Below are 21,548 nucleotides of genomic sequence, written 5' to 3'. Positions count from 1 at the left end.
CAAAAAATGAAAAGGGAAGTGCATGGAAAGTTAAAAACCTAGCAGACATTCATGGTTTGTTGTTTTTGTTCTGGTTTTTTGGTTTTTTTTTTCTTTTTTTTTTCTTGGTACTGACATCACTTTGTATTACAGACTGAAACTTTGTGGTTTTTGTCTGTCCCTGCACTATGTTCCATGAGTGTTGATGGCTTCTGCCTGTATGACTTACAAGTTTACTCAGCATCAGATCTTCCCATGCCAGTACTTGCAGAATTGAGGATGTTGTTGGTACAATGCTTGCCACACCAAACTTAGTCCATCTGCCTTACGATTTGAGAGCTTTACCTAGACATTTAATTATTTCAGTTATGCTACATATATTTTTTTACATTAGCATAAATTGTAGGTACAGCATTTCAGCATTGTATCTTCCTACAATTTCCTTTTCAACTTACTCTACCTTACCTGCTCTTTGCTCCTGGATCACAAAATCTGTTTTCTTTTACCCACTCTTGATGCAGATCATGGATATGTTTTGTACCTAATATGCTACTGCTGCAAGGCTGTCTGAGATACCTGAATTCCAGTGTTCTTCTGTTAAACCAGTCAGTTAATGTAGTTAATTACAACACATCATTTAATAAATATGTTAAAGTGTGTGTTTGAATGTTAGAAATAATGTCTGGGCAATTGCAGAGGAATGCTGTTTAGCTCCCAAAACTTTTTTTGAAGAATTCCACTTGGAACAGCTGTTCATGAGCTTTCAAAAGTAGGTTACATTTTAGACCTTTACTTTTAGTTACTAAGCTGAACACAGAGTAAAACTAACATAGCTAGCTTTTGTGTGACTATTGCAAGGTTTTCAAGTAAATTTTAAGTTTCAGAAGGAACGATTACACTTGCTGCCATATGACTTCCTGGCTTCTCTTTCTTTAAGAAGCTTCCCTTAGCTTCCTGCCACCTTTTACATTTGCTTTTTTGCTATCACTCTTTTGCCTCTTCGAATCTGAAAGCATTAGAGAATTTGTCTTCTGCTGCCTTCTGTTGATTTTTTGCTACAGAGAGAAGAGAAATGGAGGAGACAAAAAGAGAGCTTATAAAGGATACAAAGAAGATGGGAAGGGAAGCTCCTCCTTCAGGTACTGGGAAAGGGAAGTAATTTGGGCCACGACTTGAAAATGGTCATTTTTTTCCCTTCTGCTTCCTTGTTAATGGTAGAACTTCAATCTGGTGAATGCCAGCTTTCATCACATACGGATGCAGTTTCCTCTGATGTTTCTCAGTATGGTATCTGTAGTCCTAAATATTTTCTGCTAGTCTCTTTTTGGATCCTAATAATCTTTACAATTCACTTATAGTTGGCATCTGCTTCTTTGTTTTCTGGAGTTGAAGCTAACAGGGTTTGAGCTGTGGAGTACTGAATGGCTTGAGACCTAATTTTTTTCTTAAAAAAAAAAAAAGGAAGAAAAGTGTGGCACAACTGCAAAGTTCAGAAACACTTGTAGATTTCTTTGGCTCCAGTGACAACGAGTTGCTGGCAGAGTGCTTCTTGAAGGGCATTGTCTGTGGCATTTACTGTTTTATTTTGTGCTATGTTAATTTTTGTGGCATTGCTAAAGGATGATGTGTTCTTCAGTTGTCCACTTATCTGCTTTGTCTCCTTGCTTTCCCTAATATCTAGAAAAATATTCCAGGAAGTACGACTGTTGCCAAGAAATTTAATTTCAGGGCACAGTCTGAACCTTATTTGTGAAGTTATAAATTTATGTAAAATACTGTTTAATATTACACTAAATCAAAATCAATAATTTTAAATAGTGTAGTTGTCCAGTTCTGGCTTTTACTACTTCTGATCTGTGAAGTTTTTTGATTTGTTTTCTTTTTTCCTTTCTATTGAAATTAGTACTTATGGGAGGTGCTGGATTTGCATAATTAAATTTTTTTTATATCTTCATTAGAAGATGAGCAAAGGCTTTGAGAATTTTTGCTGGGCTCTTCTGTTAAGGGCTTATTTTTAGAACAGAAATCTTTGTCTACATCTTTCTTAAACTATGATCTCCATGTTTCTTGTCTCATTTCTTTTTTTGATAACAATAGTGGAGACATATTAGTGTAGACATGTATCAGGTGTATTTACAGATGAGAACTAATTTCTTAGAGCTTCACTGATTGTTATGAACTAGTTGGCTCAATTTGTAACTATACTGTAGGCAAAGTTTTTTGGTACTTCTACAGAACTCTTAAGTATTTTAATGAACTAGTTTTCTAGATTTCAGTCACCAAGAATTAGGAGAGTCACATCTTACATGTGACTACCCTCTGAATTTATATGGTGGTTTTTTTGTTTCAGTTTTACTGAGCTGAAACAGTAAAAACGGGGCGGGGGAGGGGCAGAGGTGGGTGTTGGCTTTTTGGTGTGGGGTTTTTGTTTTGTTTTTAACACTAGTGCATGACCTGAAAAGCATTGAATTGAACACCGCTGCATTAATGTTTTTAACTGAGCCACTGGCAGGCTTTTAAGTTATAAAATGCCATCTTATATGCTTTCTATCAGATTTAAATATGATTTCTTGTTTACTCTTGATAGAACGTATTGCAAAAAGTACTCGATTTCTAGAAATTCTCACTTCAAGATCTCAGTTTGAAGTAAGGGAAGAAACTTGCCAAACCCCAGTAACTTTTTGAATCATGTGTGGTTGCTGAGGTTTAATTGTTATAGTGAGCATAGATACCCAAAATAATGCAGCCACGAGACTCCCATCTTTTAAGTACTGAAGCCCAAAGCAGAAATCAAAACGGTTGAGTGCCTGGCCTCCTTAAAAAAATACGTAGCATATAGAGAGATGGTTACCCTAGAAGGGCAGTCTACATGCTGATCGGTGAGCAGCCTAGAATTCACAATATTTGGTCATTCACTGCTCTCTTTAGTGCAATAACACAGCCTCAGTAAAAAAAGCAGAAACTGCCTTTGTGTTACTTAGCCTGTAGTTTGTCCAGGACATTCTGGAGAGTAAAAAAAGGTATGGGTTTTCTTGTTTTGTTTCAGCTTTTTGTTTGTTTTTCTCCCCTCTCCAGTCCCCTTCAGTTCAAAGGTCTAACTGACACCAGGTCTCACAGAAAACTTACTGGGCTTTGTGAATAGCTTTACCCTAGAGTGCAAGCTGGACATAGTTTGAGTGAGCTGAGGGGAGTACAGTGCTTTTCTAGCTAGTTTCTGCATTGCAATAGTGCATAAGAAAGGGGCTAAGCACAGGGCTGCTTATCTTTCAACCAAAATAATATGCCAGAAGATATCCCTGCTGAAAAGGGGTGTCCCCTATGGTGAATGACTGATATCTGCAATATTGTACTTTGCTGTCTAAGTCGGAATTTAGTTGGATTTGGAATGCCTGACTTGTCCTCTTTTGGACTCAAGTCTTGAAATTGTCTAATACAATACTTGAATTTAAGGACTTCCCTGAAGGAAACCAAGTTAAGGTCATCATTTTAGTCAGTCACAAGTCTGAAGAGAGCGTGTGCTGTTGTGAAAAGAGGCTTGGCTGAAGCTGTTAAAATTGATTATTAAATCAAACAGTGATCAATTTCTACTAATTCATGAGAATTCTACTCTTGTATCACAGAGATGATTTTACGGGTTATTGTAAACAAGCAGTTAATTCTAAAACTGAAATTGGCTTCTATTACTTACTAGTGTGTCTGCATGTAGTGCATTTTTAATACAGTTCTGTTTACAAAGTAAAATTAATTTCTTCTGCAGAAGATGAGGGTGAAGGTGGTGAAGATATTGATGATGAAGAAGAAAATGAAGTTGCAGATGGAAGTCAAGAAGAAGGTGATAAGTCAAATAAGTCTGGTTCAGAAGATGAGGTAAGTTTTTGGTGGGGCTCTTTTCCCCTATTTTGTCCTTGCCCAACATTGCACTTCTTGTGGTAGGTAACTGAGCTTAAGAGTTTTTTCTTCTGCTGAGTCATAAAACAAATTGTGAGGTGGGGATGTGTTTTTGAATTTGACACCTCAGATGCTCTGTATAAATTTTTGAAACATGTCTCTTCCCATTTAATTTTGTGTGGGAAGTGATATTTAATGTAAAATTACAAGTATAGTATAAAAGTGATCACGCAGGTCTCTAAACATGAAATATTTTTACAGGGCTATGGTTTTTAACAGGTTATTAAATGAATTGCAAGTCTTGAAAGTTTAGATGCTGCAATAGGTGTCAGTCTTTTTATCGTGCTTCTAACAGAATAGCCTTTCAGTGAGACCTAGAAAAACCTTAGGCTTTCAGTGACTTTTTTTTTTTTTTAATTCCAAAATAAGGTTTTAAGCAAAATGACCATATTGGTTTTGAATTCAGCACCTGCAGTTTCTTTTTTTTTTTTGTGCAGATTAATCCAGTCACTAGATAATCTATAAAGTGTTCTTCAGAAAGTAACCTTGTAGTATGGAATTTGTGTGTGCTTTTCTTGCTTGTCAACTACTTGTTATCCTTTCATTGAGAAACTCTGGCATGTCTGAAATGCTTTAGATGCACCCACGGTATTTCTGTTGGTCATCTTGTGCTTGTCACTTCCTCAATGAGTCCCTTCCCAGATTAGTGGAGTTGTTTAATGTAATGTTAACTCCTTTTCATATAAGACTCCTCTAGGAAACTGTACCTTGGATGATGTATAGTTTCAGAACTGAAATTCTTCATTAATTACCCCTTATTCAGGACTACTTCTTGTTCCTGTAAGATTTTTTTTATTCCCCTTGTACATTTACCTAGGAATACAGTATCTGAAGAACCCCATTACGATTACATAGTATCACAAGGAGGTTATGGCTTGCTCTTCTCTGGGTATTTTCAGGGTGTACAAGTTTCTGCCGTGAGTTAGCTGGTGACCTACTTGGGAGATCTCATGCACACCATGTCCTCACTCGGGCGGTGCCCCATTCCATAAGCTGTTCCTTCCGAATGAGGGGCTTGCCATTAGGTGATGCGGGGAAGCGAGGAAGCAGTGCGCTGTCTGAGAACGGAGTTTGTGTTGGGATGGCTTTTCATGTGCCTCTGTGTGCTAATTGCTTTTAAACTGAGAAGAACACATCTCATTTAAGAACAGGTTTTTTTCTATTTGTAGCTCTCCAAAGGCAGTAGTTAGAATGTTTTAAATGCTTCTTGCTTAAGAAGTGGAAATAAAAAAATTAGCATAAGATGCACTTGAAGGAAAGTTGCTAAATTCCTTAAGAAGTCACTGCTTTTAAACCAGGGAGTAAATAGGCAAAACCAAATTTCTGACATCACTGTAGATGTACTATTCTTTTCCTTCTGAATATAGAAAGGAAAAGTCTTCTGCCCACTTTATCAGTAGATTAGTATTGTAGGAAAAAGGTCCTGTCACTTACATGTTGCATTTGGTGATAATATGACTGTGGGGGTTAGGACGAGGAATAAAGTGACATGCCAGTTTCAATAATTAAATTAAAATGTATATAAAATTTTAATGCATGCTTTTTTTTTTCAGATGAAAGAAGCTGATGAGGGCATAGCTTTTGGAGATGGTCAACTGAAATCAGTGCGCAAAAGAAGAGTACGAAAGGACTGAGTCACTTCCAGCTAGTATTTGTAGGTCTAGATAATAGAAACTTTTGGCATGCCACTTCAGTGGGCCTGAAGCATGCAAGTTCCTGAGTTTTGAAAGAAAAAGTGGGACTCATTAAAACTTCCTGTTTTAATTCTCTGACCTCTTTTAACCTTCCCAAACTTCCTTGATTCCCTTTCTTCAGGAGAAATCCTATCTGTGAGGAGTTAGCTGATGTTTTGAATTCAGAATAAAAGTGAAATTACAAGTTGGCCAACTGATTTTCAAGGTGAAGATTCTTAAGACTTGAAGATTCCTAGAAGTTAGTATCAGTTGGAGAGAAACTTACTCTAAATATTTTTTAAAAACATGAGTAAAATATAATATTTTTGCAGCTCTAGCACAAAATCAGCTGTTTACACTTGTCAGCTAAAAGAGGATGATAGTACGGATGTAGCATCTGTAGTAGTTCACATTGCTATGAGAAAAGGTATTTTTTTTTTTTTTTTGTGCAGAGCCAAATGCAATAATTGTTTTTGTATGACGATTTAGTGCTAGCAACAATTTCTATTGTAAATTATTTATTTTAGTTGATCTTGTTACATGAGTGGTCACCTGTTCACTTTAGACATTGGTTACAATAATTTATTTTTTAGAGCTATTTAAAATTGAATACTTGTAGAACAATTGGTAATTGATGTGACTTGTTTTATTTTTCAATGCAGACATCAAATCTGCAGAAGTGATATACAGATGATTTTTTCAAACTTTTATAGTTCTCATATTCCAAGCCAGAGTGTTATAACCTCTGTTTATAGAATATTTGCTAAGTGTACATTGCCTCCTAAAAATATTTAATAATTCTTGCTTAACATGAAATTTATTAATATAGATAAGAATTTTTGATGGATTAATTTTTTACAGATGTAAGTAACTGTGCATTCTCAAATATAGTTTAAATAAACTGCATATTGTAAAAGAAACTTTGTTTTGTTAAAGTTCAGCTGTATATTAAAACAAACAATAAAACTGCAGTCACCAGAAACCTCTTGCTGTTTGGCAGCTGCCTATATTAGTAGGATGTAAAATGCTAGCAAAAGCAGTCATACACTTAAAACAAGTAGAAATGTATTAATTCATAAGGAACCCAACAGATTTCCTTGTGCATGGCAAGAAGTTAGTTCACTTAAAATATTTTGACAGCAAATCAAGTCAGTAAAGATTCCATGGAAGTCTCTAACAAGTGAACGGTTCATTAACCCTCATGAAGAAGCCAGTGTTGTCTTTTTGTTTGGTTGGTTGGTTTGGGGGTTTTTGTGTTTTTGTTTTGTTTTGTTTAAATGCAAGTTCCCCCCTTTATTTAGGGTCTACATGCAAAGGGTAAGAAGTGAAGACTCCCAGATTCCTCCTCCTGCCTGGGACTTTTCAGCAATAGGTAGAAGTTGCTACCAATGCGGTACCCCGCTGCTAACAGCTGCTGTGAGCTGTCAGGGAGCATTTCAGTGCTCCTTTTGAATGAATCTTGTCTGAGCCTGGTGAGAGTCCTTGGGAATTGTTACAGCATTTGGGTGTGGTTTTAGGGTTGGGTTTTGTTTACTTGTTTGGGTTTTTTTATGTTTGATACAGTTACTTTAGGGACTGGTCACCTCACAGAGGGTGCTAGTCTTCCCTTAGGGTTCTCATCAACATCTTTGCTTGTACCCCACTTCAGTAAATAAGGAGCCATTTATTACAGGTAAAATTGTCTTGTGAGGCCATGATTCAAGGGTGCTGTTTGCAGTAATACTGACTCTGTAAGGCCTGTCTCACTGTAATACTGACTGAATGACTATGATTACTTGGAGCCTGCAGATAAAGACACCCTTGTGCAGATCAGCTTACTTGGATCTAGTCCTATGGTAGTAATTAGGGGACAAATATCAGAGCTTTGAGGATTTGAGGCTTGAGATCTAGAAAGCCCGACAAAAGTGGAACCCCCTTCCTCTGACACTTGTAACATTGAGGTTTCACCCACAGCTACCATGTGTATCCATTTACATTTGAACAGGTGTTTCAGGGAAAAAAAAACCTGATCTTGCTATCATGGCTGCTTGAAGGTGCTTTGAAATTAACAAACTAATGATGATCCAGTTCCAGAATGTCTTGATATTAAAACTATCAGTCATCTTTGTAACTGAGTGTCAGACCTGTGTGCTCCTGCTGGCTACATTGTAGCTTAGTAAAAGTGGCCTTACTGAGAACGCCAAATCCGAGACTGAGAATTTTCTATATTCAGGGAAGGCTAAGTAGAACTGAGGCCTTTTTATGTAATTAGAACAGAAGCTACTCCTCAGTTAGCTTCGACCTTCATGAAAGTACGATGAAGTAATAATTCTGGTTTGTCTAATGTAGAGCTCATTACCTGTGTAGGAAATGATAATATCTCTCCTAATTTGGCTTAAAGTTCTCCCATGTGGAGAGGTGAGAGTTTTAAACACTGGATGCAGTCTACCAATCCTTTTCCTTTTTCCCTTAGGAGGACAGAAAAGTATACAGACATTTAAGATTCATGGGTGAAAAGACCAGGTGAGTCAGGAACTGGAAGATTGCTGAAAACAGATTAACCCAGGTTTAATCTGAACACTAGCTAATTACACTTAGTCTTTCAGACACTTCAACTATGTAGAAACAGTTAAGATGATGGCAAACCCTACTGCCCTTCCACCTTTTGACTACAGAGAGTTATGAGAAGTTTCAGGGTTTACAAATGTTAAACCAGACTAATTGAGACAAATAAGTTTTTTATTTAGTGTAAAGTCAGAAATACAACATCTTTAAAATGTTCATAATAAGTTAAATGAAGGCCACAGTAGTGGGATGTAAGATGGTGTATAGATGAAATGACTACTATATACACACCGAGGGGTAAAATATCACTATCCAGTCCTACAATACAAACCCAGGATTTTAAGGTTACTTGATCTTGGGAAATTGCTGAAGTCTAACAAGCGCATGCTCTGTTATCACTTTATCTCCTACAGTGCAGATGGAGATGTGCAATGATGTGGCTTTAAAGCTAGGATGGCTGTAATGCGATGCAATCTTTAGAAGTAAGTGCTTGGTGTGATTGTTCTTTTAATGCTCAAACCCTGGACTAACCATGTGATCTACCTGCTAGCAATTTGTGGATGAATTTTGAGTTCCAGATAGGCAGTAACGTGAGAGAGTAGTCCATAGAAGGTTAAAAATAATTTTTGATGGTTACAGGACCCCATGATACAAATGGTATCAGCCATTCCTGCCTTGGTGGGTAAAACTTTTTTCATCATCAGGTTTCTTAGACTTGTAAACAGCCCTTGAGACTGAACTATTAGTGCTTTGTCTGCAATCATTTGACTTTGCTGGCACTCCAGTGAGTGTTCTACAGTCATTTCAAATGGGGAGAAATGGGAGACCTCCCCTTTGGGAGCGGGGAACCTCACAATGTCAGCTTACACTTGAGGCACAGCAGTGCTTAGCTGCCAAGAAACTTGGGGTTTCAGAGGGATTTCTTCTACTATTACATCTGCTCATTTAGTTCCTGCAGCTTTATTTTACAGAATTCATCACAGTAAGATTGAAAGAGACCCTTGAACCAGGGATTTCCTTTTGTTAAAAGGTAAAGTACAATGGCTTCATTACTGAAGCAACAGGCCTCTGGTCTAGGTAACATCCGTAAATAAGTCCGCAGTGCTGCTGTATGGCAGGATGGAACATGCAACTGAGTACTGCTAAAACTTACATTGTTGTTTGCATTTCAGCCTTTGCTCTCCCTTAACACTGGTTATGCTAGACACGCTGCCTCTAGAGGAAGTGCTCAGACCCATAATCTGGGCTGAGCTCCTTCACACAACCTGCTAACAAACAGCCAAGCCAGTAACAAACAGGGCACCTTGACACTAGGCATTGCTCAGAGCAACACAGATTTAAGAGGCAAAAGCCACCTCTGTTCCACTGCAGTCTCCTGCCTTAGATGTTTCGTGCAGTGCCTCAAGAGGCACTTCACAAGCTCAGGCTCTGGGGCAGGAAAATAGTTGCTCTAAGGCCTGAAGCAAAGACAAGTTTGGCACTTCAGGAGGAAAGTAAAAGGTGGTAAGAAAAGACTTGTTCTCAGTTCCTCACTGCAGATTGTTCACAATGAGCACGAGGAACATTGTTCACCTTCTGTTTCTGTAAAGCTTATTACTCAGGTTGGTTTTTAACTCTTTATCAGACAACTGAAAAACTTCAAGATCATACATCATGATGCTGTGCCCAATCATTCTTTGAGGAAATGGGAAAGTGAGAATGGTTTGAAGTGTACATCTTACACACACTGATACTGCATCAGTTTGGCATTTCCCTGATATAAGTTGCTTATCCTTGTTCCTCTTCCCTTAGTCTCCCCCTTCCCAAAAAATCTTAAGTGTTCTTCTGTACATGAGCCCTGCAACTAATGTCATACTATTATTACTTCACATAAATTCTTAACTGGTTTGTAGGTTTTTGTTTAAAGTTGCTTTGCAGAGCTATGAACAGTACTAAACAGTAATCTAAATACATCTGAGGTGAAAGAGGTGATGCAATTAGACTGAGTATTTTTTTATCAGATGATGTTTCAACACAATATTATAACTATTATTCTGCTAGTCAAGAACACTACCCTAAGACCTCAAAGAGTGCCACCAGACTTTTGTTTAACCTGATGAATCCAATTTTAAGCAAGATAAGCTCATTTTTAAAACAAATATGGAAGTTTAGTAAGTCTCTACACTACATTTGCACATTGCTTAGTCTTAACAATACACAAACTTATGTCTCCTGTTCATAATAATCTTCTTAATTCTGTTTATCATCAAAGTTTATAATCTTCAGGTATCCGGTCAAGCCACAAACTAAGGTATTTCAGCTCATGTAGCCTATGTCAATTAAAACAAAAAAAGACAGCAGCAATACAATGACATCATCTGTGAGTCAACCGTTACTTCCTTTTGCTTTTTGTGTCAGTTGTTTGGAAAACACTAGACGCTGACATCAGATTTTCTATATACTGTCCAAGAACTTGGTTTTCTGATTTCAGTTTCAAGTTTTCTTCCTTAACAGCATCTACTCGTGCTGAGAGATCTGTGAAGGTGATATTATAAGAAAAATATTAGACACTATTGCATACAATAATTAATATGTTCTATGTGCCTACATCAAACTATTCACACTTTCAATGCAGGAAACACTGCCATAAGGTATTACCTTATAAAATACTCTGCTACTCACAAGTTCTACCTAAAGCTCATTTTTCCTCTACTATTTTGTAGTACAGTATTTTGACAAACTTGTTACAGACTAACAGTAAGTTTGTGTATCTCTAGTCTTGTCTTGAATTTTTGAATTAAGCTATTGCAAACTAAACTATTTGGAAACAAAAGTTCAGTGACGAGTGGACTCAAACATGTATGTCAACTAACGAGCGTGGTAAAGTTAACGGTATCACCCTTTGTGCTTGATGTGTAGTGCGAGAGTCGAGCAAACATTATGTTGCATAAAGAGGAGAAAAAAATAGTTCTGAGGCCTTGCTTATGTACCTTTAACTGCACAAGTGACCTACTCCTGGACATTTTGACTACAGTAGGGCAGAACAGTAAGGTTCTCTTCTTCTGCTTATTACTGTGTGCTTGTAAAAAATCTGATGTGTCAAACTGCTAACCTTCAAGTGTGTGCTGCAGTTCCAAAACTTGATTAATAAGCCGTGTTTTCTCTTCTAATTCCACCTGATTCTCAGCCTCAACAGCTGCAATAAATCATACGAGTTTTAATGCAACCTCTGTAACAGCTGGAAATGATATCATGTAGAACAAATAACAATAAAGAACAAGCACATTAAGAACTTATACCATCCATGTCGGCATTCATCATTGTAGAATGGGCTCTTTCCACTTTTGAAGGGAGTATTCCTGAGCGATGCTCTGCTTAAAGAAAAAAAAAACAACACTGAGGCAACTGTCAATGTAACTGCCTTCATCTTTAGATTGTAGATGTATTTTTCTAATTGATGTTGAAAAGGCAGCACTTATGCCTAAGGCACAACAACCTTTTTTAATATTCTTCAATTATTTTTCCTAGAGCTTTATGGGGTGTGTAAATATGATTCTTCAAGTAATTATGCTTCAGTTTACAGAAATAACTGATCTCGATTACTCTCCAACGCATCACTGTGCTTCAGTGATGCCGCTGCCGCCTCCCCAGCACGGATCTTTCTGGAATTTAGAGGCTGTTAAAGACAAGCCGAAGCCGCTGCCTCCCCCCTTTGTCCGCCCCGTTTCGCCGTTATCACGGGGAGCCCCGTCACGGACGTGGGGCCCGCGGGACGCGGGGACGCGCCTGTTTGCTTCGGCTCTCTCGCACCGCAGGGCGCATCCCCCGCAGCCCTGCCCTTGGCTGCGGGACGGAACACGAACGGTTAACGGCAGCGCTGGAGCGCCGGACCCGCTGGCGGGGATGGCGGCAGAGGGCTTCCGCGCCGGACCCCTCCGGCAGCTCCGCGGCCTGCAGCTCCCTCCCGACAGCCGCCCGGGCCGCCCGGCCGCCCGCGTCCCCGCCTCCTCACCTGCCGCCAACCGCCACCTCCCCACCGGCTGCGACCCGGCCCGGCCGCAGCTCTGCCTGCGCCTCCCCACCGCGCCTGCGCCGCCGGCCCTGCGCGCGCGCGCACGGCGGTGAGGGCCAATGGGGCGGGGCGGAGGGGCGGGGTCTCGTTGACAGGCGGGTGGGGCCCCGCTTCCCGCGCAGGGCCCGGCCGGGCCTCCCGCACAGCAGCGTCCGGAGGAAGGGGGCTGTGGTTTGCCTCCTTGCTTTCTGCATCTTACAGCGTTAGAGATCGCATGACGCGGGAAACCTGGGTTAGTCCCGCGTAGTTGCTCTCAGCTGGGAGCTCAGTAGCTCCAAACCAGCCCTCCGGTTTGGGGGGTTCTGTCCCTGGTTCCCTGGGGGACAGAGGCCTCACGGAGCGTCCTGAGCGGGTGCTCCCTCCGGGCCAAAGGCAGCGCGCAGGACCCGAGCTGGTGTTAGGGGCTTCGCTAATGTGAGGAAGAAATTCTTCCCTGTCAGGGTGGTGAGGGCCTGGCATAGGTTGCCCAGAGGTGCCCCATCCCTGGAAGTGTTCCAGGCCAGGCTGGACGGGGCTTTGAGCGACTGGGTCCAGTGGAAGGTGTCCCTGGGGGGGGTTGGAACGGGATGGTCTTTAAAGTCCCTTCCAACCCAAACCTGGCTATGATTATCTGAAGTGACTGCATTGCATAACGAGTAGTACCTTTACTGTGCAGCTTGAACCATACGTTGCAGTGAAATATCTCCATATCATATCCTTACGTTGCAAGAATGTACCCAGTTATACTTAAATAATTTGATGCTGCGTAGATACTTGGGAAGATCTGGGAAGTGTGCTCTCTTCTGTATTTTCTAAATGCACTTCAGGCAGTATGTCTAATATCTACACCTTCTGGGTGCCTCCACAATATTATTAACACTGTGTTAATAACTTTTTTAAACCTCACAATCAGATAAAATCAGATTAGACTGAATGCTGCTCAAGTTACGAAAACATATTTTAATTAGAGTCCTGCCATCTGTTTGTACTGGAAAATCAGTCTGTTGGTTTCCGTTCTATTAGCTGGTTTACTTAAAACTACATCACCTTCTCTACAGAAGGCATTTTTAACCCAGTAATCCTCCTTAATCCCTGCAAGCAGTCCTCTCAGGTGATGGCTGGGCTTGAGGAGATTGTTAGTAATTCTCCTTGATTGCTGTTTTTAAAATGACAGGTGCTTCTCACACTGTTACTATCTTGCTTGCTGCTCTCATGAGGTGGCAAACCTGGCAATCAACAGGTTCTCATTATTCTTTCTAGCAAGATACTCTCCAGCACTTTGATTAACAGAGAGAAAATATGGCCAAAGCCTGCAGGTGGATATAGATGGATGGAGAGCTTGCTTACCTGGTGAAGAACTTGCTGTGTTTTATACTACAAGAGGGGGGAAAAAATTGCAGGCTAATCTTGGGGAAATGCATCTCTCTGCTGCAGAAATTCTACTTTACTTGCTGCGTTGCATTTGCAGTTTATTGTCTAAGCTGTCTCCAAATGAGCAAAGTGGGAACATCCTTGACAATAAATCATGGGACAGAATGGAAACCAGACATATTGGCTCCTGAGCTGTTGTAGCCGAAACAGAGTAGTAACTCCAGGAGTTGCTGGTTACATACTGTTTCTGTTTTGGTACGTATACTGGTGAGGGTTCATTCTGCTTTGCATGGTTGTGGTTTCTGACTGTAGTATTTTCTTTTGATTCTTAACTCTGATGTTTGAGCTTGAGCACCAGGTTGAAACTCCTTCTCAGAACTTAATCTATGTGAGAGGGTGGGGTTTTTTTTGTTTTCCTTTAAAGAAAATTGCCTTTATCTGAGCCTCCACTGTTAGCATTGCAGAGGGGCTGTCAGCAGAGAACAGGTGGCGTCTTTAGTGTCATAGCGCTGTATGTTACTAGGTTGGTGTTAAACAGTTGCACAGATGCTTCCTTAGGTTTGTACTGCAGGATACTCAGATATACTGGATCTCACACGATGCATCTTCGTACTCTGAGTGCTTAACAGGAATCCCTTTACCCAGCTATCTGAGATTGTGCAGCTGTCCTCTGCTCCCAGGCCCCAGCGTTTAGAAGCTGTTTGTGTGTGGCCTGGCTATGTCTGAACTCCCTATCATTTCAAGATCTGTGCATGTTACTTTTTTTTCTTTCCCTGCCCTTCATCCCCTGATTTCCAAGGGCAGTATACCTAAGTGCTGGGCCAGCAGGGAGCAATCGTGCTGTGGACAGCCCTGCTCTGCACAGTCCAGGGACCAAGACTGTTGGGTTGATGCTGCTGGGTGCAGATTCCACGGAGAGAACGCCTAGCTCATCTTGCTTTCCCTTAAAAAAGGTTTGCCTTCCTAACCCTCGCTCTATTTTCCAGCACAAAGAAGTCAACCCCAGGATTCTAGATAGCTGATGCATTACCAGCTTTAAACAAACAAAAAACCAAAGCCAACGCACCACAGACAAAAAGCCCACAGCCCAAAGTATTTTTTTATGAGAAATCAACCAAAACAACAGAAGCTTAGCATCTCACATGACTTACCTATTGGTTTTTCAAATTCCTTACCTCACTTGTCTTGCATTAGACAAGTTTCATATCATCAATGAAATTTGTTGTGCACTTTAAATTTGAAGCTTTAGTGATTTAGAATATGTCCCAAACAATAAAATTCCTTTTATAATGCGGAATGTGTCCCAGGGCAGGCACACCTGCGCATGTGTGTAGGGTAACCAAATAGTACTTTGCATTTTAGGGGTGTGCTTGGTGTCCCCTTTGGCTGGAGGACGCCAATTCAAGCCCTTGTATAACGAATCTTGCTTTTATCAGCCTGTAGTATTTTGTTAACGGTTGTGTTAGGAACTGTAATTTCTTTGTTCTGTAAGTTGTTAGCAAGGCAAGTCTTGTCTGGGGACTATTCCCAGGAGAACCTGAAACAATCCTTCTGAAGACTGGTTTCTGTTTGACACGGATCTGGCAGCACTTGCTTCTCTGTGGTTTCCTCACTCGCTGGGAGGGGCAAAAACTAATGAGGTAAATACTAATTACATGTAAATGTGAGCAAATTGGTCAACTTGCCTATGTGGCTGTTTACTTTGAGTCTTTAGAATATGCAGCACAAGGCTGAGAGACTGGGCACAACCTGTATTCACAGAGCTTTGGGGTTTTTTAGTTTTGTTTACAAACTTACTGCTCTCTGCTTTAGAGAACATATACCTTATCAAGAAAACTAAATAATATTCACAAATGCTGGAATTTAATTGTTTTCTTCTGTGGAGCAGCATAACAACATACTAATAGCCACTCTGCAGTCTAAAGGAAGAAATAAGAGGATTCTCTTTATTACTGGCAATACCTCAACACTGCCCTAAGGAATATTCCACTGTTTGGTTTATTAAACTGGTTTTGCCCTACACACTACATCACCCACTTCAGGTAAGTGGATTTTCTGACTGAAGAGTTACAACGAGAGCTTGTAATTTTTAGCAACGTGTCAGAGCTCCTGAAGTTAAAACTTACTTGGATGTAACTAAGAACGGGTGGTAACCCCTTTCTTTCTTACTAACTCATTTTATATTTTCTAAGGCATTTGGTTAAAGCAGAGGAGGCATTCATAATATCGTTTTCTATATTAAATTTACAGGAACAACAAGTTTCTCTTTACAAATGTAATTATCTATACTTAATTGTATCCTAAGTTCCAGTTAGGCTTTCCTAAAACTAGCTGACATTGCTGGCAAGAGGAATTAATTTATTCAGTTTTACTGAAAGAGCATTTTTTCCTTAAAATAGCAAGAATCTCCCTAGGATACAAAGCATCATTAATAGTTTACCTGAATGCATGTATTGTGTACAGTTACAAAAATACCGGAGGGAATTTTATTGCTCTGGACTGAGATCCTAAGTCATTGCTGCTAATGACAAACATTTTTCAGATGTCTTATTTCTAAAACTCTGGTGTACATCCTGTTTTTTCCATGGTACACAGTGCAAACCAACAAGACACTCACTTCCTCTTTGGCAACGTTACAGGCGCTGGAGACGCCTGCGTAAGCTGCCTGATGACAGAGGCTTCACTGTTCACCACTAGAATAGAAATGCTTTCTCCTTTTCATTAACAGAGGAGGGTACTGTACAGATTTCTGAGATGAGTTTGCTATTTGTACTGTTTTCTCTTTTAACAAAGAAAAAAGACAGAAAGGAATTAAAAAGGCTTAACTCTTTTTCCTTGCAATACCAACTCGCAAGACCCTTTACATCAAATCTTCATTGTTTTGTTTCTCTGTGGAAATGACAGACTGAGAAGTTTTTTTTCAAGTAATGTTGCTTTACACCAGAATTCTTTGCAATTCTTGTTACTCTTTCCAAGTAGCCTTAAAAGGCTTTTGTAGCCTTGTGCACATCCTTGTGCAAATTTACAATTACAGACTTCTATCAAATGCAGAATTTGAGTGGATCTGGGTTTGCACTTTTCCCAAGCAAATAAAGTTATACAAAATGAGCAGCTATTTTGGCTGACATTGGTCTAACTGTTGGCTGTGTCCTTACTTATTGTGCGTGTTTTAGTAGTGCCTTAGGTCCTGAGTGAGAATGGCACCTCCTGAGATTATGTAAGCATAGAGTTGGGGAAAAAAAATCTAGTCTCTGTAGAAAGTGTACAAAAAGAAAGCCTTAGAATGTCATATTTTCTCTTCAGCCCTGAAGAGGCCTGTCTTCAAACGTAACTGCCTCCTATCTTTTGCAAGATTGTGCAGGAGTGCAAATGTTCTCATTTCTGCTCTGACTCCACAAAAAAGCATTTTAAAATAGACTGAGCAACTGAACCCTCTGCAGCTTTAGGCTGTGAATACCGACATACGTGACATAATCTTGGCCTGGTAACAGTTTGATCCTCGTAATCATCAGCTGTAAGTTTGCCACCAAATTTTGTAGAAGGACTTTTTAGCGAGGTTCCATAAAGCTTTTACTGGTAACTTAATTAGCCAAAAAACTCTTTTGCCTTCCTGTAAGTTAGGCAAAGTTTAGGGGGTTGTATGTGCTTTTTGGAAGGAGAGGTTTACATGAGAAACGTAGTCCTTAATGTTGCCTTTCTGTAAAGCACATTTGAAAAAAAAAGAGTAAGAGAATTTCTAGGTTCTTCACAGTGAAGAAAGAAACCCTTGATTTACTTATACAGCATTGATCAGAGGAACAGTAAAGAAATTTTTGCAGCTCTTGGGCATCGTCTCACTGTTTTGTTTTATTTTCGGTTTAATTTCCTCTGTGCTTTCCTTTGAGTAGATAATTTTGAAGGGAACTTTATCCAATGCTATGAGTTTCTAAATGAAAAGATATTTCTTTCATTAAAGGTGAAAATATTTTCACAAATACTGTTAATGAATGCTTTCATTGGTTTCGTGCGCTTTTGATGTTGCTATTAAAATACTTATTGAGAAGTTTCTATCTTGCTACCATTTTGTGTTCATCTTGATTTACATGGAAGTGATTTATTTTTAATATCTGTGTACTTAACAAATAGAGAAATGCTGCTGTTTTGAAAGAGCAGTAGCTATTAAGTATTCATGCATTGCACTCAGTTAATCAGGCTCAGTAACCCCTGTTGCTTTGCCACAATGGCTTTTCACGGTACTAACCAAACTTTTATATGAATACTGTATTCTGATTATGCTTCAGATTGTACATCCATAGCATGTTGTTCTACTTGTCTGTTTAGTATCTTTTCCAGTATGCTTTAAGAATTTAGGGGGGAGCCTTATGCAATTATAAACGTACTAGAGTTCATCTTTGTGATCCTACTTAATATTTAATTATGGAACACTTGCTTCTGAAACATCAGGTCATCCTGAAACATCAGGGCCATCCATTTATGGTCTTCATATTGCAAGTCTAATTTCTTTATTCCTTGCTTGAACTTGCTGTTGTCCATCCTAAGTTAGTCTTAACTTCAAGTGGGAGGGATAAGGAAGAATGATTCCTACAAAGTGTATGCTAGTCTCTTTCTGTTATAGGTTAGGATTTTTCTGATACCCTTCTCTCTAGCGTCCAGGTGTTGCCCTCTGGCAGAAGAAATGGACCAGGCTTACCATGTTCACCATGAATCTTACTGTATTTTCCCTCTATGCCTTCAAGATAAAAGCTTGCCTGAAAATGTCACTTTTTTCACTTACTCTGAATTTCTTTCTCTGCTTTTAGGTGACTGTCCCCACATCTTCACTGCTAAGGGAAAAGCTCTGATATTGGTAGCAGATCTTGCATAAAGAAGCCCTGTTTATGGTCCTGTTCATGCCATGAACATGAGCTTTCCCTGACCTTGGACGTGTTACTGCAATCAAGAGTCTAGGAAATTTGAAGTGCTGTTTCTGAGGTGCAGTAGAGTCTTATTTGCACTGTTGCTGGGCAGCTACTTCTATATTAGTGACATCTGCCAGGGCTTGGCATTGGTGAGTACAGTTTGGGATCTAGGGTCAGCTGGTGCTTGAATGAGTGAGGTTTTAACTTTGTGCCTCTGTTTTCTCACATGTATTAACATATTCCAAGCTGCAAGGGTGCTGAGGTAGAGCAGAGGAGCCTAGTGGGAGTTTGCCTTCTAAAGAAAGCAACTTGACATCTTCCAAAAGGCTAAGCAAGCAATATGGCAAAAACACCCATCAGTATTGTGGAGTCATCCCTAACTCAGCTACTCCTGGATGCCTTGCAAAGACTCAACGGTCTTGCTACTGCGTGCTGCCCCTCATCTGTTCTTGCCATGTTATCAGCTATGCTGCAAGTCATGAAACGGGGTCATAGGATACCTTTTCCATACTCTTCTACACCTTCCTACAGAGAAAGAGTCAGGTTCGGTGCCAGGAGAACCCTCCGTTACTGCACAACTTGGAACAAGGTCTGCCAGTTTATCTTATTGTGAATAGCTCCGGTCAACTCCATCTTGATGTCATTAGGCTAGATGTTGTATAAACTAATTGCATCCAAACATCCAGTCCAGCACCATCACACTAATATGAAATTGCTAGAAAATTGTGTCCTAAAAATAAGATCAACACCATGGGGGTGTTTTTTATATAGGAGGTAAAGATAGCATGTACAATAACATTCTTTAAGCTAAAAAAAAAAAAAAAGGAAAAAAAAGAAAGAAAATAGGGCTTGTATTATTCATTAATAAGCAATCCAGGTTTCTAGCTAGTGTAAATTGTCACATCTCTACGGCAGCCATGCTGACGTGATCAACTTGATACCCTAGCCACACCTTTCTAAATAATTTATTATCAATTCGTATTAACTCACTTAATTGTTTCAGTGTATAGAACTATCCTAATGCCCATCCAAAATAAACTAGAATGGCTGGGGAAGGGGGGGAGGCAGTCTTTGCTTTCGTAGTTTCTTTTAGAACCATTAAATGCTTAATAGTGGGAATTTAAATGGATCAGTTCATTTCCATTCCCAATTAATTTGCATCACTTCTTGTGACCTCTCACTAAAGTGTGCCAAAGAGATTATTGTTCCATATTCAAGAGGAAAGGCCAGCGTTATCTGTATTTTCTTTGATAGTAGTAACTACTGAGTTAAAATTTCTGTAACTTTTTCTTTCTAAACAGTGAAAGGCTATACACGCTCAGATGATGAATGTATATTACCATGTGCTATTATGTGAAAACTATGGTAGCTTCCATACCCCCAAAACCTCAGTTCTTAACTAATCGCAAAGCTTATTCAACTACACAACTAGAAAAGTTTACTTGAAGGCATTTGCCAAAAAAACATTGCACCTGGTAATTAGGAGCCACAGATTGGTGTGCTCACCTGGCACTATTATTCAGCCCATGAAATTTGTATGGTATCAGTAGATAACTGTAGTTTCTTACCTGAATCATCTGCCAAAGAAATGTTGGTGAAAGTGCCATCCTCCTCGTCCAAAGGTAACTCCATTTTCCTTCCTTTTTTCAAAGTTTCGGAGACGTGCATGCAGCATGGCACTCGTCAGCCATTTTTCAGTGCGCACGTGACTGCTCTGGTTAAATCTTTAATGAGTCCAGCACACAGGTGTTACTGCACGCTCTTGGCAGCTACACACATCTTACGCTGCGTGGTATCTCATCTGAACCTTGAGCTGTTTTCCGGAAATTGTTCAGAACTCAGGCTTCTGAGTTCTAACTGCTTTGGCAGATACACGCTGAGCAAACGCTGTTATTGCCGGCTCTTTCTGTGAAAGAACTGTATATTCACCCTAGTTGGTGGTTTTTCTTGTTCTTGATTTTCTCTAGGGCTGTGTGTGTTTATTTGTTAGAGGGCTTTTTAATAAAGAGGGAAAGTAACTTAAAGTGTTAAAAAAAAAAGTTAGTTACAGTGCAAGCAAACGCTATGGACAGATTTGGGAGCAGCAAATTGAAAATGTAATCTTCAGCTTTTAAGAATGTGAGTAATTTTACTTACGCGAACAGTTTTATCAAAACCAGTCAGGTACAGTAAACAAGTGAAGTTGTATCAGTGAGGGTGTGACGTTCTGTGATAGTAGACAGGAGGAAGGAAGAGAAATCGAGTTCAAAGAAAACCCCACTTTAGTCTTCTTGTTTTACTTCTTAAAGAAAATTGGATGTAGTTGGAACATATAAACTAAAAATTCACCTCAAACTACTTACCTCTTTAGAAACGGCTTTCTTTTGTACTCCTGGAATAGAATGTCTTGTTGCAATTATTTTAAAAGTATAAATGGCCCTGGTCTTGATTAAAGACAGTATAGTGAATAGTGGAACCACTTCATTTTCAGGAGGTTGCATGTTCAGAATCCACCTGTCTTTTAATTTTTTTATTTGCATTCAGAAAAAGACAAAGTTTAGGACGCTGACAAATAATGTTTTCTTAGGAAAACATTCTTAGGATTAGGAACCTCTCTGAAGTCTCACTAAAAATCAAATCTTAGTTTTGTGAAGTCCAACTATAGAATGAGAGAGTTCTCAGAATTTACAGTTTGCCTTTCATGCTTTTAGCCATAATCTTGATTTGGACTCCTGAGACAGCTTCTGTGTACAAAGGTAAGTGCACGTAACTTTGCAGGACAAAGGGCCTAAGACACTAAGCATCGGAATTGGTGCAGCTTACACAAATGAGAAATGTGATGCTGCTATTTAGTGTTATGATCCTTTAACTGCTTCGTTTTATTTAAGCTTTTCTGTTGGTGTCAGTGAAGTTACTGACAGCTGTCTTCAGAGATTACTGAAAACCAAGCACATCTTGCATTTCCCAAATTGTGTTGAGAGTTACTAATTTTTGCTTCACATTCATCAGAACCAGTTAAAAATTTACCTGATTGGTCTTGAGTCATCTGTGTAGAGAGACCTGCTCGTTTCATTCCAAATCCTTGAGTATCACAAAAAGAGTCTGGATCTGTTTTGGTTTTTGTTC

General features: G+C 39.6%; 2 protein-coding genes across 5 annotated transcripts in view; one reads left to right on the top strand and one right to left on the bottom strand.

The window, feature by feature from the left end:
- CLGN (calmegin) overlaps positions 1 to 6,582 on the top strand; it is a 29,888-nt gene extending 23,306 nt beyond the window's left edge. For 2 of the 3 annotated variants that reach the window (XM_086747841.1, XM_086747840.1), the window contains exons 14-16: positions 1,041 to 1,118; positions 3,737 to 3,846; positions 5,481 to 6,582. In XM_086747841.1, the coding sequence (XP_086603967.1) occupies positions 1,041 to 1,118; positions 3,737 to 3,846; positions 5,481 to 5,561 (269 nt within the window). In that variant the 3' untranslated portion in view covers positions 5,562 to 6,582. The remainder of the gene's footprint in view (positions 1 to 1,040; positions 1,119 to 3,736; positions 3,847 to 5,480) is intronic. The other variant, XM_086747842.1, reaches the window with a different exon arrangement.
- A 3,915-nt stretch (positions 6,583 to 10,497) lies between these two features.
- SCOC (short coiled-coil protein) lies at positions 10,498 to 20,111 on the bottom strand. 2 transcript variants are annotated; one of them, XM_086747573.1, is made up of 4 exons: positions 20,012 to 20,111; positions 11,423 to 11,494; positions 11,236 to 11,319; positions 10,498 to 10,658 (listed from the first exon to the last, which is right to left on the bottom strand). In XM_086747573.1, exons 1-4 carry the CDS (start codon positions 20,109 to 20,111, stop codon positions 10,516 to 10,518), a joined length of 399 nt encoding a protein of 132 aa, XP_086603699.1. In that variant the 3' UTR covers positions 10,498 to 10,515. The 2 variants fall into 2 exon arrangements, with proteins under 2 accessions (XP_086603699.1, XP_086603700.1); XM_086747574.1 differs by lacking the exon at positions 11,236 to 11,319 and having other exon boundaries at positions 20,012 to 20,108.
- Positions 20,112 to 21,548: the final 1,437 nt, after the last annotated feature.

This window comes from Chlamydotis macqueenii, chromosome 4 (genome assembly GCF_036417535.1).
Source record: "Chlamydotis macqueenii isolate bChlMac1 chromosome 4, bChlMac1.mat, whole genome shotgun sequence".
Taxonomy (NCBI): Eukaryota; Metazoa; Chordata; class Aves; order Otidiformes; family Otididae; genus Chlamydotis; species Chlamydotis macqueenii.
The sequence above is the reverse complement of the archived record's forward strand: the minus strand, read 5'-3'. Positions and strand labels throughout refer to the sequence as shown.